This window comes from Sminthopsis crassicaudata, chromosome 5 (assembly GCF_048593235.1).
Source record: "Sminthopsis crassicaudata isolate SCR6 chromosome 5, ASM4859323v1, whole genome shotgun sequence".
NCBI classification, from domain to species: Eukaryota; Metazoa; Chordata; class Mammalia; order Dasyuromorphia; family Dasyuridae; genus Sminthopsis; species Sminthopsis crassicaudata.
The window spans coordinates 3,526,884-3,542,752 of record NC_133621.1 but is presented as its reverse complement, the minus strand read 5'-3'; the positions used below and the strand labels follow the sequence as shown (position 1 = coordinate 3,542,752).

The 15,869-nt window shown below is 52.3% G+C and overlaps 1 protein-coding gene and 1 long non-coding RNA gene across 2 annotated transcripts in view; one reads left to right on the top strand and one right to left on the bottom strand.

Annotated features, from left to right (window-relative positions):
• The window catches only part of THSD7A (thrombospondin type 1 domain containing 7A), a 308,918-nt gene that overhangs the window by 262,613 nt on the left and 30,436 nt on the right, over positions 1-15,869 (top strand). The window contains 3 exon segments of the mRNA XM_074270637.1: positions 8,960-9,138; positions 11,208-11,213; positions 12,885-13,018. Coding sequence (XP_074126738.1) covers positions 8,960-9,138; positions 11,208-11,213; positions 12,885-13,018 — 319 coding nt within the window.
• Positions 12,927-15,869, bottom strand: part of LOC141544445 (uncharacterized) — a 44,690-nt gene continuing 41,747 nt past the window's right edge. The window contains exon 3 of the long non-coding RNA XR_012482605.1: positions 12,927-12,985. This is a non-coding gene — a long non-coding RNA (uncharacterized LOC141544445). The remainder of the gene's footprint in view (positions 12,986-15,869) is intronic.

The following is a 15,869-nucleotide window of genomic DNA, read 5'->3' as shown; positions in this document are numbered from 1 at the left end:
GCTCTGGCCTGACCCACGTGAGACTCCAAGAGTCTCCTGCTTCTGCCTTTGTGGGCCCATGGATCCTGTTGGCCCAGAAGGTGGCGCTGGCCCCAGAGCCGTCTGTGGCTCACAGGCTTTGTTCCTTGGCGGGGTTGTGGGGTGACCCAGCTTCTGACCGTTCTTGGTGCTTGGAACTATGTGATGAGATGTGCCCATATGGGCAGTCTCCTCTCCCGGGGGGCAAATAAATCAATCTCCTACAAACCGTCCTCTTCAGCTAGAACTCCTCCCCAGGTATACCATTAAATTCCTGCTGGATTGTTGTGGCTGGAAAAGAACTGAGAGTTCCTAGTGGTCCTTCAAAGAAACTGGCTAAGGAGGCGTTCACAGTAGAATTTTACACAAATACGGCATAAAGGTCATTGCAAAGGTGGGGGACTGTCGATGAGGACCAGTGTATACAGTGGCAGGCCTTCACAGTATTTTGCTTTTTTTTTTTTTCTTTTTTTAGTTTTGCTTTTTTTAGAGCTGCTTTTCTTTTCTTTTCTTTTTTTTTTTTTTTTTGTTTTTTGTTTTTGTTTTTTGTTTTTATAAGGGATAACTCTCTGGGAGGGGTGGGAAATGTACATGATGTAAAATCAAAATATATTATTCTTATTATTTTATTTTTAAACAACCAAGGTCAAGGAGAAGTATAGGTATTGCTCAGTTTGTAAGCCGATTGTATTGCAAAAGTTCATTTCTGAGTCACTTTCTTAGCACTGGAAAAAGTATTCTTCTGTGGAAACAATGTCATAAATTGTGATTTCATTTCCTAGCAATTCAGCAGAAGTCCCTTAAATATAAAATGTAGGCAAAATACATGTGGTTTTTTTTTTTATGTAGTGGAAAAGAGCAGTTACAGTTACTTGCAATTAAATAAATAGAAAAAGAGCACAGTTGAATAAGAAATGATTTAGAAGGGTTCGGAGGGCAGGGACTAGAGAGGAAGCAAGCTTGACCGGAGGAAGACCAAGATCTGTGGAATTTCCAGAGAGGAATTCTACATATTTTCAAGAATTTCCACAACCAAGGCTTCCAGGTCGTTTCTAAGTCCAGTTTCACTTCAGATCATACAGTGACTCCCCGTGTGATGTTTGTGCTGAAGTAATAAATGGGTCTTCTTCACCTCTGGAGTGGAAGATGGGGAGAGAAGGAAGGAGAGAGACTTCCTGGGATCACTAGGGAAAGGGGTGAAGAAAGAAGGGGACAGAGGACTAGAAAAGAGCTGAAAAATACATTGCCTTGGGGGTCTAAGCTGGACTGTGAATACTGGAAGAAGAGAAAGGAGGAAATGGCATTGGAATATTACTTTCTGGAGGAAAAAAAGGAGGTGAGGGGAATAGATGCTAGTTAAAATATTTCCTATGTTAACTTGCACTTTTCTCAATTAAGCAAATGTGAAAGGCTTTTTCAGTGCAAACGATGAGTCCTTAAATTTTGTGTCTGAGGTCTCTGGTCCATAATTGAATTGCTTTCCTCAAGCCTTCCCAGCATGATCTTAATAGGTCAGCGCCACTGCATAGTCATAGGCTTCCTGAACAGTTCTAAATAGAGGAGACCATGAAATATGGTAGATTGTGGGGTTTTTTTTCTTTTAAGAAGCCCTTAGCAGATGAAATAAGCTTTGCAAGACCAGCATTGCCCATGCCTCTGGACTTAGCTTGTAAATAAAGTAAAATTGATGAACAAATCTAGTCCAATAACTTCACAAGGACATTAAATTTAATTTTAATCAACAAGTCTGTGATGTATATTCACTTAGTGATAGAGATCTCAACCCTTCCATGGCAGCCCACCCTGGATGACTTCCATCCATGTGGTCCCCAAAGCTGATACCAAGAGACCCATTCTTTATGTCAGGAGCTTTCCTTGTCCAGGACACAAGTGGAGTACCTAGCTCCCCATCAGCTACCCTTTGGTCTTTCTATGTAAACAGCCCATCCTCTTTGTCAATCATGTCACTGTAGAGAACCCATTTCCCTTATCCTTGATTAATGAATTTACCATTTCTCTCAAATCCTAGTGCAGACTATTCAGTACTTGCAAAGGATTTTGGTCCTGCTGATAAAGCTTGGTTACATTTCACTGAGCATTTCTCTGTACCACAGCACGTCTAACCCTCACTCACAAGCTGCTGCGCATAGGAGGCTTGGTTTTCTGTCATTCAGAGCGTTCCAGAGCCAGCCTGGCTCTACCTGGCTTGGCCTGTGCTCTGAATGAGGAAACTGGGTTAGCAGAGGAAACCCTTCCCAGACTTTATCGCCCACACATGCCTGGAAACAGGCCAAAAAGAGAAATCCAACAGTTTTTATTAACTTGAAATTGCTCTGTATCAATCTACAAATGAAGCCATGCTTATTACTGCGTTGCCTGAGGCTCTGGAATATCTCCCGCTTGTGTTATTGTGGAAAACTTGCAGGCTTTCCTGTGGGGGGCATTCATCACCAAGGAGCTGGGGAAGCTTCAGATTGGGAATGCACCTCTGAAATCAAAGGCTCTTCTCTTAACCAACTTAGTTTCCATTCCTAAGGCCTGCTGGACCTTTTAGTGACTGGCCAAAAGGGAGGAAAGGCTCTCTCTCTCCTTGGAATCAGGTTAAAATGAGCCTTTGTTCCAGAGTCTGAGAGCTACAGCGAGCAGACTGAGGAACCGGGGCTCCTATTCCTGCCCATGCTAATGGCCCCACAGCCTCCACTGCGTCCTAGCTTCTTCTCAGCAGCTGGGCCTGACAGAAAGTATTCGCTGAGGCGTCCGTCCCGGGAGACCACCAGTCCTCTCCAGTAGCTAGATGATTTGGGGAAGAAAGGCAGGCAGGAGGTGAGCAAACAGACTTGTTAGTCCGTCCCCAGAGTTGAAGGGCATTGGAACAATTCACTTTGCAGGCTTGTGAGCCATTTCTCCATGTTTCTTAACATTCACATTTATTTGTCATTTTCTTAATGGTTTTACATGTTCTTAACATCCACATGCTACAGGATTGTAGTTTGCTACGTCTAGGTGGTCAATAAATGCACAAATGAGCTCCTGTAGTGGTAACTCCCCAGCTCCTCTTCATTGTCACAGAGCTGAGCTCCTTCCATGGCATCTCTGCTCCAGCTAAGGACAGCCACCATGGGCTATGGGGCCACTCGTGGCCGTGTGCTTGGCTCTGCTTTATGGATGAGGACACTGTGGCTGAGAGAGGTCCAGACCTTGCTCGGGGCTCCGCAGCTAGGATGTGTCAAGGGCCGTCCTTCAGCGGAAGTCTCCTGATTCCAAGGCTGGTGCTCTGTCTACTGCACCATACTACCTCTCATTTGAATTGCCCCAAGGGGGTCAAAATTTATCTGTTTCCTTAGACCTAAGAAAATAGTTGGTGAAAGTGTATTTTCTTGTGCAAATAAAGAAGTACCCTGATGGACTCAAACAAACGGGAAGAGCTCTCTTAGTGGTTTTCTCCAATATTTTAATGGGTGTCCCACTGTTGATGCCCTTCGCCAGGGCAGATAGCAGCGCACCCTGTGTGGGTTCTTCTGCACACCCTGCGCCATCCCGGGAACTATGGTTGAGGTTCTGGATATCTGGTAGATCGTACCTAAGGCGCCATCTTGGTTGTGCCCCTCCTGTCCCTCATCCTCTCTGCATGGCTACCACATCTCCTATTCCCCTCATCCTTTTATTTAGTGACCTTGTATCCCGCTTCTTAGGAACAAGTCACGATCAGTCCCATGTATTCCCAGACATCACTTGATTTCCCAGAGGACCTTGGGGGTCACATATAAGAAAAACAAGGCAATTGCCTCCCTTTCGGAAAAGACCTCAGTATAACCTGGCTCTCTTCATTTGTTAACCGCCAGACTTTGGGCAAATGTCTTCGTTTTCTCCTCCCGGCACACAGCTTGCCGATTTCTGGAGTTCAGAGACCTGGATCTGAAAGACCATTCTGCAGCCATCGTAAGAGAAATAACATGAGGCTGTAACAGTTTGGGGTGCACCGAGGCAGGCGGGTGCAGCCAGAGTGTGCAGCCTCTGCATTCCCTGCCTTCTGCTTATTAAAAGCATTTACTGCAGCTCAGATTCGGGGCTCATAATGTTTCATTTCTAGGATTAATGCAGATGTTTTAGATAAAGTGACCCATAATCTCCCCCTGCTGCCATGGGTCAAACCGCCTGGTGGAGCCTGCCTGCCTTAAATGAATGCTTTAATCTTCCCTCTCCCCAGCCCGGCTGTATCGCTCCACCAGGGGCTGGAAGTTGCTTAATTCACACATTCATAATTCACGTGAATGAGGCATTGGACAGTTCTCAAAGGCACGACGTCCTCTGAGAGCCTCCTCTCCATGGATCTGATTCAGGGGCTGGGCAACGATCCTATTAAGGTAAAAGCTGCCGTGGAGGAGGGGGGAGAGCAAGAGCCACAGCTCCGAGGGGCCTTTGGTCTCCTAACGTGTCCAGCTCCGGAGTGCAGGATCCCCGGGTGACAGCCCCATCGGAAGCCGCTTCTCTTCTCTGCTCCCAGCCCAGCTGGCTCCCCCGCTGCTATCTCCCACCTTAAAAATATTCCCGGCATTTGGGCTCCAGAGTTGGAGGGACCTCTGTGGTCCAAAACCTGTTTCATGTTAACAACAACTTTGCCTTGTATTAAAAACATGATCTCATGTGATCTCCATGACACTCCTGGAGCAAGACGCTGTTATTATCATCCCCATTGTATAGATGGGAAGACTGAGCAGGTGGCAGCCAAGGGACTTGCTGAGGGTCTCCCGGCCTGGAATTGTCTGAGACTGGATTTCAGTCCAGGTCTTCCTGAAGCTGCTCTGCCAGCGGGTGACACGTCACAGATGAGGAAACTGACCCTGGGGAAATTATAAGGCTTGCCCAAGGTCTCACACAGTAACCACTGGAGGTGAGTTTGAGCCCAGGTCCTCTGACCCAGGGCCCGTTCCCCTGCTATTGGGCCCCAATGCCCTGAAGGCGAAAGGCCAAGAACTGGAGCTCTAAGTGATGCACTCCAGCTGGATGGCGTCCTGGGATGCCCAATAAACGGGAGCCAGGAGCCGCAACCCGAGCCCTAGAACACGCCGGTGTGGGTTCTCAGCCGGGCCTCCTCCTCCTTCCCTTCCGCTTCATTGGGGCCTGCTTGTATTTTAACCCGTTGAGTCGGCGCTGGTCTGGCTTCCCGAGTCTCCTGAGAGACAAGGGGTCCCAGGCTTTCCTGTGGCCACCTGAGCAGCAGGTCTGGATTCACAGGTGCTGAAGCTCGGGAGTCTTATGGCCGTGTAGCATGGGAAAGGGAAGGGCAAACAGACAGAAGAAAAGGAAGGGAAGGAAGGAAGGAAGGCAAAGGAAAAGAAGAGGGGAAAGCGAGCGAGGATGAAGGGGGGGCCTGGCCGTCAGGTTCACTGCTCCGCATTCCACGGATTTCCAAGTCCGTTCCATGGCTGGCCGTGGGTAGGAGGCAGAAGAAATCCCAACAAGGACAGGGAGTCTTTCCTTCTCCAGCCACGGCCCTTGAAGTAACGTGGAGGGCGTCCGGAGCGGCCCTCGGCCCAGGAGCCAATGAGCAGGCCCTCGGAGCCTCCTGTCCGGGACTAGGAGGAATGCCTCTTGTGGGAGACCACAGTGTAGAGTGGAAGAGACCTTAGAGAGGATGGAGTCCAGACTAAGGCACGATTGTTAAGTGATTTACGTCGCTTGTGTGTGACCCGGGCGAGGAGTGTCCCAGGCAAGATTTGAGCTGGGTTCTTGTGGCTCAGGCCGGTGCCGCTGCTCACAAGCTGCTGCCCTGGGCTGGAACGCTCGCTGACATTTCTCCGACACTCTCATACCTGCAAACTACTGTCCTCACGGCAGCCTCGGGATCTAAATAATATCCCCATTTCATAGAGGAGGAAACTGAGACTTGGCGAACCCTCCCGCTGGTGTCAAAGCCAGCACTCTGGGCCTGCCTCCTGCTCCCTGCAAGCAGAGCAGAACTGCTTTCAACTGGGACACAGAGAGACTAGCTACAAGGGCACTCTGAGCACTTATGACTCCGCAGGGAGGCCTGCACAGTAGAAATGCCCAGCGGGTCTCCCAGGGACAGCGGTTGGACGGAGGCCCTCTCGCCTTCTGTCTGCTGGGCCGCCTCCCGCCCCTCCTGCTGGGGACCACGGCCAACTATAACGTAATCTAATTTCCCTTCCACGTCTCAGAACGAAGCACGCCGAGTGTCCTGCCCCAGAGAACTCATGGGATCCTTTCTCCTCAGTCTGGCTTTCTTCACCCTTCCCAAACTGGCCCTGGAAAAAGCCTCCCAAGCTGATCACATTTGCTCCTTCTGGGTTCCAACCAAAAGGACTTCTTGCTCTCTCCCGCACCTAATATTCTGTCTTCCGCCTCCGCGTCCTTGTCCGAACTGCCTCCATTCGCCGCCATCCCCAGAGTACTCCTCCTCCTCACCTCCGGAATCTCCAGCTCACTTCAAGGCTCAGCTCAGGGGCACCTCCCTTCCCTTGAAGGTCCCCTTCCCCTACGCATAAGTGCTCTCCCGCCACCAGCTTTACTATTTCTATCTTTCGCGTGCTTAAAAATGTTCATGTAACTTCCCACCTCCTCCCTGGTAGAAAAGAAGCTTTCTGAGGGCAGGAAGTATGACAAAGTTGATATTCCCCCATTTGTTTAATAAATCAACGAATGCCAAGTTGGATTGATTGGACTAGTGTCAAGTGCCAGCTCACTGACTTCAAGAGCAGGAGGTAAAACAAGTTAAAAAAGAAGCAAGCTAAGAGAAAAGCAGCCTTCGTCACGGTCCTCACAAACGTGGCCCATCCTCCTCGGGACTCAAGAAGCTGAACTTCCCCAGGAAGTAGCAATCACTGGCAGCTGGATTGTCCGGTACTCATATCAACCTTCAAATGAGCGTTTGTCTGTAGCGGAAAATGCCATTGCCAAGTGGGGTCTGTTCTTATCCCTTAAAACAAGGAAGAAAAATTCGTCCCCCGCCCAGGGTATCCTAAGCCCTAAGGGGCTGGGAACCGGGAGCCCTGAGAGCTGGGAGAACTGCTTAAAGCAAATTATTTATCCAAGGTCGCAAGCAGGAAGCGTCCGAAGATGAAACCTTTTGTCTTTGAATTCAACGTCCATTGCATCCACACTTCTGACCGCTCCTTCCCTGGCTCTTAGTTTCCTTTCCTATGGAAGTAGAATAAAAACATCTCCTCCCCCCCCCCCCCGGAACTCCCAGGTTTGCCGGGGAAGGGATAACAGGATACTCCGATGCCGCAGCCCTCGGTGCATCACTGCGGGACTTGAGCTTAAATTCTCGTTTGGCGAATTGCTGTGACACAAAGCTAGCGAGCATGCTGGAGGAGCCAGTTAGCGTGGGAGGCCAGAGCACGTGGCTGAATCGAAGGAGAACATCCCAAAATCAGCTTTGAGAGTCCAAGATGAGGTGGCAAGGCCAGAAAGCAATGGCCTTGAAAAAGATCTGGGGGTTCTAGTGAACTAGAAGCTCGAAGGTTTATTAGTAGGATGTGGTGGCTAAAAGAAATAAGGAAAAGGAAGCTAATGGGACCTTGAGCTTTATTAAAGGGGGAGGAAACAGGAAAAGAATGGTCCACCCCAAGGAGCTCTGCTCTGCTCGTCTAGGAGATTCTTGCTCAAGACTAACCGCCGGGGTTAAGGACATTGCTAGCTGCAGAGCGTCTGGAGGATGACGACCAGGACAGTGAAGGCCCCAGTCATGAGGACAGACTGTAGGGACTTACCCTAGAGAAAAGGAAACCAGGGGGGAACTTGATAGCTCTGTTTCAGTATTTGGGGAAAGACTCAGACTTTCTCTGGGTAGCCCCAGGGGACCGAACCAAGACCAGCAGGTGCCAGAAGAGGAGCCAGAAAAGCTCCCTCCCCACAGTCATTGTCCCCAAGAAGAATCAGCCGTCTCCAGACATGGTGGGCTCCTCTCCAAGACACCCACAGCAGATGTCAGAGTGGAGACTGAGTCTGTGCATGGGTTGGATTTTCCAACCAATGAAGCGCCTTTGAACTCTGAAACTGATTCGAGGACGGTTCCGTTTGACCCTGGGCAGGTCATTTTATTTCTCTGAGCCCTGGCTTCCTCCTCTACCAAATAAGACTATTGTGAGAGCTAGATCCTCTCTCAGTCTGGGAAGAGCTGAATTCAAATCTTGCCTGCGGTATTTAGGGGCAGCGTGATGCTGGATAAGCGGATCCATCTTCAGTTCCCCCCGCTTCCTCCTCAGGGAGCTGTGGATCATTATACCGGGAGCTGTGGATCATCATACCGGGAGCTGTTACACAGTGAGGCTGAAAGGAGAGAAGGCCCATCCAGGCTTTGTTCGCTGGAGCATTATGTAAATAGCAGCAATTACCATCCCTCTCCGGTGAGAGAGCCGTGCACATGCTCGCACAGGTTAGGAAGACAGGCTCGCCATTAATTGGCTTCCCATGTTCTTTGAGTCTTGGCTGTCTGGGGAGAGGCCCCAGGAGGTGCTGGGCCGGCTGGGTCTGCGGCTGGTGACTGGCACCCGCGGGCATCTTATGTGGAAGAAGCCTGGGGCTACATCTGCCCACCCTGCACTCGGTGAGGCGCCCTGATAGGGTTTCCTAGTAAACTAGCTCTAAGACATGTCACCCCCACGGTGTGAGAATCAGCGGCAGAAGCGGGTTATCGTCAAGGAAATGGGAACTGTCAGGAAGGAAGGGATGCTGGAACCTGGTGAGCCCGAGTCCTCCGCAGAGACGTCCCCCACGCTCATCTGCTGGTTTAACGCTGTCTCTGCGCGTCCGTGTCATTGTCTGCAAACTGTCACTTGAGCCCTAACGATGAAGAAATCTCCGCAACTCCATGCTCCTGGCCAGTCAGCCACTGAGCCTTTTAATGAGAGGCCGGGGGGCCAGAAGCTGCCCAACTGAATGGATAAGGCGTTTTTTGGTTTCCTTTCTCTCCGCTTAGGTTACATTGAGGAAGCCTGCATCATCCCCTGCCCCTCGGACTGCAAACTCAGTGAATGGTCCAATTGGTCTCGTTGCAGTAAGTCCTGCGGCAGCGGAGTCAAGGTTCGCTCCAAGTGGCTGCGAGAGAAGCCATACAACGGTGGACGCCCCTGCCCTAAACTGGACCATGTTAACCAGGTAGGCCCTAGCTGGGTTTTAAGTGTCTGCTGCAGAGCTAGCCCACCTCCCAGAGTACCTGCCTGCCATAAAACGGAAGTGAGGAAAGCGCGGCCCCTAACCTAAGCTGACCATTCACAGTCACGGACACATTGACCCAGAGCTAGTGGGATGGGTCATAAACTGGTAAAGAAGCCGCGAAAAACTCCCCGTGGTGATTGGAGGCGCTTTTAATGATGGTGCAGGACAGGGCAGTGGGAGCTTTCTAATGGCACTTGGGTCACTGTCTCACCTGAGACTGCGTCCTGGGGTGTTGCCTCCTCTACCCCCAGAGATACTCTCAGCCTCTGGCAGTCTCTAGATGGAGTTAAATTAAGGGCAATGATGCCAACGGGGAAGGGGGAGTTCCAAAGGGACTAAGGGGAAGGGAGCGGGACACCCCAGTATCCCCCCTCTGGTGGGGATCATGTTTTAAGGTCACTAAACCCACACCAGGCTCCGGTTGGTTTGGGGATGCAGCTCTCCTGCCATCTGCTGGCAGCCAGCTTGGTTTCTTCCAGGGGACTGGCTCCTTTCTAAGTTCTTCATGGAGGTCAATCAAATTGAGACTCCTGAGACGATCCCCGCGAAGGGGAGCCATTTGGTCACCAGTCCCAAGCAGGATGGCCAGGAGAGCCAGCAGGGCGATGAGAGAGGCTCTGGTCCGTCCCCAGTGCTCCCGTGGCCCCAGAAGCCTTCGGGCTCTCGAAGGCCCCTCGTGCCGTTCTGGTCACCCAGCCAGCTTCCCAGCAGGACTGAGTTGTGATCGTGTGTCTGGTGGGGGGCCTACCCAGGCACGCACAAACGAATAAATGCTGCTATGGGAAGGTGGCGCAGATTCACCTCCAAACGAAAACCGCTGGGCTTGACATCAGACTTCAAATCCCAGTCCGGGTGCTCCCCAGGTGACTCAGTTAATGTTCTCAGCCTCCTCCGTAGGCAGAGAAGGTTGGACTGGCTGACCTCCCTGAAGCTTTTAGTCTTTGATCTTTGGGCTTGGCAGAGCATTGCTGGCTAGCCAGTGCTCCCGTTGCCCTGCAAAGTCACTGAGGCCATCTGTCCACTCTTGCTACTGCTTGACCCCTGGCCAGACACACATTTTCAAGGCAGTATGGATGGCTTGGGAGCCCAGCTCCTCAAGGAAGATGCAGACAGAGAACCACCATTGTTAGAACGTCTGCTACTGTAGACAGTCCTCCCCCCACAAAACAGGTAACGTTTCTCACAAAATCAAAGGAGGCACTTAAAGAATCGATGGATAAAGCAGCTTGGGAATCTGGAGTCTTCGGCTTGCCTTCTGCCTAGTCATTTATAATCACTCCCGATACCTTCGTACCCAAATGGCGTACTCCTCGGGAACTGCTGCTCCGAGGCCCCCTTTGGCTGGGAAACGGTCCCGGGGGGGGGGGGGGGCTGCTTTCCCGCTCAGGCAGCAGCTTCTCATTTCCTGTGTCTGAGTCCGGACCTGGGGCTCTACAGGCAGGTCACTGTGGGGAGGGGGGGAAGCCTTTGGCCTGGTTCCATTTCCCTTCGCTTGAGCCCGCCTCTCCTCCGTGATCCTCCTCGGGCACCCAGGCTCCTGGGGGCAGCCGATAGCCAGGAGCATGTCCGACTTGGGAGCCATCCCCGTGCCATCCTCCAAAGCCTAGCCTCAAGGGATCGTTGTTGATTAAAAAAAAATGCTCCCGACCCTGGCCCTCCCCATCCCCAAGCTGCTTAATGCCATTGTAGAGACTGGGGCCCCAGAGATCCCCGTTCAAATTGCACCTTCCCACTTTCTGAATCACGGGAAGAGAATTCCCAGCTGGCTAGAGGGAATGAGAGGCGCAGGAACCCTAATGGTTCTCTGGGAGGCCTTTTTTCCTCTCGAAAATGGGAACAACAAGACTAGCAGGGGCTCCTGGGGCTGTGAGGGCTGAAATAAGCTCCTGTGCCAGTCACAGGAAGAGCCCAGGGCATCGTTATGTTTGAGCGGACCCCTCTGCTTGGCCGCCTCACTGACATTGTGTCTCTGCTTTTTCTCCCTCCGCTGAACAACCTCGCCTCCCCAGGCTCAGGTAAGAGTCTCCAGATCAGGGCCGGACCGCTGCGTGTTTCCCTCCGCCTCTCTCCGAGTCTTTGCATGTTTGTCTCAGTGCTGTGCCCTTCCTTTCTGTCTCGGGGCGGGGGGGGGGGGGGCAGGCTGGCGAGGCCGGGACACTCCATCCCTGATCTGCCGCTGGCGACGCTGCCCCCGGAGCACTCTGACCCTGCTCCACGCAGCCTGCCGCTACGGGCCGGGGGCACTCAGGGGAGGGAAGAGAGGAGGGGCTGCCCCCTGGTCTGACCCCAAGCACAGGGCGAAGGAAGCAGCATGAGCCACACGTTCCACCCCTCCTCTCAAGCCCAGCACCAACAGCTGTTTGTCTTTCGTGTCTTCCTCGTTCTAACTGGGGGCCCAGCCTTTAAGGTCACATTCTGGTCTAAAAGCATAGGTAGGAGATCCCAGGATATTGGGACCCGGCTCAGGGTTCCTGGGGAGGTTCCTGCCTGAGGGAGGGGGGCAGCATGGGAAGCAGCGATTCAGGCAACCACTTGGAGAAATTGCCAACTTGTGGTGAAGGGGCAGCGTGCAGGGCGGGGCGGGGAAGGAGCTTGCCTCATTGCGCTGAAGGAAGGCAGGTGCTGTCAAGTCCTTGGAATTCAGCAACCTCTGAATTTGGCGCCCGGGACAAGACTCCCTTTGCCCCACCCTGGTTCCGTCTCCATTGGGCTCTGGACTATTTGGTGGAGTTATAACCACTTTCTACTCTTCCCTTTAGATTTAGGTTTCATAGGTGCACAAAAATTAACTTTTCCAAAGCTTTTGCTTGACATGTCGACAAATCCCTCCCTGCAAAGGACAAACACCTCCATTCGTCCCATGATGTGTGAGGCTGCCAAAGAAGGACCCAGCATCTCCCCTCTTAGGGTCCATCCTGTTGCAGGGGACGCTGGGAGTGACCCTCCTATCCCTTTAGTAAGCATAGGGTTCGAGCCATCAATCCCAAGAGGACAGCGATGGACACCCGGTGCCGGCAAGCAGCAGCACCGACGCCTTGGATGCCGGGAGGGGTGCTGGTGCGGCCGGGAAACTGAGGCAGGCAACGTCACCTCCTAGCCCCTGAGGGAAAGTAGGGGAGGAAGTTTGCCTCCCCCCACCTTGCCTTGCCTTTTGGTGGAGAGGGGAAAACTCCTTAGCCCTCATTCCCTCGTGGTCCGGCAGCTCTGCTGAGCTGAAGAGAGGACTCCCTCGCAAGCGGGAAGAAGCCGGACACCAGCCTGTAGCGACAGCGACCCTAGGGCTTCGGGTTTAGCTTAGCCGAGGTTGGTCCGTGGCCCAGGCGTGCAAAGCGAGCGGGGCAGACCAGGCCACAAAGGCGGAGAACACAAGCACGCCCAGCCGGCACTCCAGAGCCATCCGATGCCCCCCAGCCCAGCCCCGCACTGGCCTCCTGGTGGGAGGGGCAGGCGGTTCTCTCTCCTCTCCGTCTCTGTCTCCGTGTTTCCCTGTCTCTGTCTCTCGCCCCCCATTTCTTTATCTCCCCCTTCTCTCTCCTTCCCACCTCGGCTGCCTCCATCCCTTGTTGTGGGCAGCGATGGCTCCTCCTCCCCTGGTGCTGTCCCGACCCCCCTCGGCTGCAGCCTCCTGCTCAGGGCCCCTGGGGAAGCCTGCCGGGCCCCACTCACTGAGCTCCCCTGTGTTCCAGGTGTACGAGGTTGTCCCCTGTCACAGTGACTGCAGCCAGTACATCTGGGTCAGTGAGCCCTGGAGCGTCTGCAAGGTGACGGTGGTGAACATGAAGGAGAACTGTGGAGAAGGAGTGCAGACCCGCAAAGTGAGGTAAAGCCCCGGCCGAGGATCCTCCCCCAGCATGCTCCGGGGGGAGGCTCCCGCGGCCCCCCGGCTGCCCCTCCTGCCCTCCCTCTTGGGGTTGGGATCCAGGGACTTTGACTATAAGAACAGGGGGGCAGTGGGGCCGTGCAGGGCAGGCCAAGGGCACGGTCCGAGGCGCGTGTCTGACGGGACGGCAGCGGCAGAGCCTGGTGGCTGGGGGTCACGGGTGAGGGGGCACGGTGTTCTCTTCGGTCCTCCCCTGATGTGGCGTTCACCCTGGGAGTTTAGAGGAATCATCCTTCCTGGACAGCGTTGATACAGAGTGCTGGGCAGCCCGATGGCCCAGCAAAGAGAACACCGAATCTGAGAGCCGAGTTCAAAACTCACTCCAGATGCCTGTTAGCTGCGTGACTCTAGGCACTGCACTACTCTCTACCTCAGTCTTCTCGTCTGCAGAATGGGGACAGGAGAAGCACCTACCTCCCAAAGTCATTGTAAAGAGCACATGAAATTGTATCTAAAAAATGCTGCAAACTTTAAATCTCATATAAAGGCAGCAAGTGCTGCTGCTGATCAGTGAGCGTGGGGTTCTAATTCCAGCTCTTCTTCATTAGTGCTGTGGGACCTTAGCAAGCAAACTCCCTTCTGGGGGACTCAGTTTCCTCATCTGTGAAATGGTGGTGATCATGAAGTCAGTCCCTGAGATCCCTTCTACCCCTGACTTCCTGGTCTCCTGAGCGCTAGCAACGCAGAACAGCCCGCTGACGGGCCTGCCCCAGCACTGGCAGATGGCTCCATGCAAAGATATTGGGACATTTAGCTTTAAATGCTCGAACTTAAATGTTTGAGTGGGAGTGTGTGTGTGTGTGTGTGTGTGTGTGAGTGTGTGTGAGTGTGTGTCTGTGTGTGAGTGAGTGTGTGTAAGTGTGAGTGAGTGTGTGTAAGTGTGAGTGAGTGTGTGTAAGTGTGAGTGAGTGTGTGTAAGTGTGAGTGAGTGTGTGTAAGTGTGAGTGAGTGTAAGTGTGAGTGAGTGTGTGAGTGTGAGTGTGTGTATGTATGTGTGAGTGTGTCTGTGTGAGTGTGAGTGTGTGTGAGTGTCTGTGTGTGAGTGTGAGTGTGTGTGAGTGTGAGTGTGTGTGTGTGTCTGTGTGTGAGTGTGAGTGTGTGTGAATGTGAGTGTGTGTGTGAGTGTGAGTGTGTGTGTGTGAGTGTGTGTGTGAGTGTATGTGTGTGTGAGTGTGTGTCTGTGTGAGTGTGAGTGTGTGTGTGAATGTGAGTGTGCGTGTGTGAGTGTGAGTGTGTGTGAGTGTGTGTGTGAGTGTATGTGTGTGTGAGTGTGTGTCTGTGTGAGTGAGTGTGTGTGTGTGAATGTGAGTGTGCGTGTGTGAGTGTGAGTGTGTGTGTGTGTGAGTGTGTGTCTGTGTGAGTGTGAGTGTGTGTGAGTGTGTGTGTGTGAGTGTGTGTGTGAGTGTGTGTGTGTGAGTGAGTGTGAGTGTGTGTGTGAGTGTATGTGTGTGTGAGTGTGTGTCTGTGTGTGAGTGTGAGTGTGTGTGTGAATGTGAGTGTGCGTGTGTGAGTGTGAGTGTGTGTGTGTGAGTGTATGTGTGTGTGAGTGTGTGTCTGTGTGAGTGTGAGTGTGAGTGTGTGTGTGAGTGTGAGTGTGTGAGTGTGAGTGTGTGTGTGTGTGAGTGTGAGTGAGTGTGTGAGTGTGTGTGTGAGTGTGTGTGAGTGTGTGTGTGAGTGTGTGTGTGTGAGTGTGTGTGAGTGAGTGTGTGAGTGTGTGTGTGAGTGTGTGTGTGAGTGTGTGTGTGAGTGTGTGTGTGAGTGTGTGTGAGTGAGTGTGTGAGTGTGTGTGAGTGTGTGTGTGAGTGTGTGTGTGAGAATGTGAGTGTGTGTGTGAGTGTGTGTGTGAGTGTGTGTGTGAGTGTGTGTGTGAGTGTGTGTGAGTGTGTGTGTGTGTGAGTGTGTGAGTGTGAGTGTGTGTGAGTGTATGTGTGTGTGAGTGTGTGAGTTTGTGAGTGTGTGTGAGTGTGTGAGTGAGTGTGTGTGTGTGTGTGAGTGTGTGTGAGTGTGTGTGTGAGAATGTGAGTGTGTGTGTGAGTGTGTGTGTGAGTGTGTGTGTGTGTGTGTGCGTGAGTGTGAGTGTGTGTGTGAGTGGGAATGTGTGTGAGTGTGTGTGTGAGTGTGTGTGAGTGTGAGTGTGTGTGAGTGGGAATGTGTGTGAGTGTGTGTGTGAGTGTGTGTGAGTGTGAGTGTGTGTGAGTGGGAATGTGTGTGAGTGAGTGTGTGTGTGTGTGTGAGTGAGTGTGTGAGTGTGAGTGTGTGTGAGTGTGTGAGTGAGTGTGTGAGTGTGAGTGTGTGTGTGAGTGAGTGTGTGTGTGAGTGTGTGTGAGTGTGTGTGTGAGTGTGTGTGTGAATGTGAATGTGAGTTTGTGAGTGTGTGAATGTGAGTGTGTTTGAGTGTGAGTGAGTGTGAGTGTGTGTGTGAATGTGAGTGTGTGTGAGTGAGTGTGAGTGAGTGTGTGTGTGAGTGTGTGTGAGTGTGTGTGTGAGTGTGTGTGTGAGAATGTGAGTGTGTGTGTGAGTGTGTGTGTGAGTGTGTGTGTGAGTGTGTGTGAGTGTGTGTGTGTGAGTGTGTGAGTGTGAGTGTGTGTGAGTGTATGTGTGTGTGTGAGTGTGTGAGTTTGTGAGTGTGTGTGAGTGTGTGAGTGAGTGTGTGTGTGTGTGTGTACATATACATTTATGGAGCCACTGACGTTGATTGAGCAGGGAGTGACGTGGTCAGTCACTTGGGAAAGATCACTTTGTCACCTGAGCAAAGGAGAACCGAAGAGGGAGGGAGAGGCTTGAAACGGGA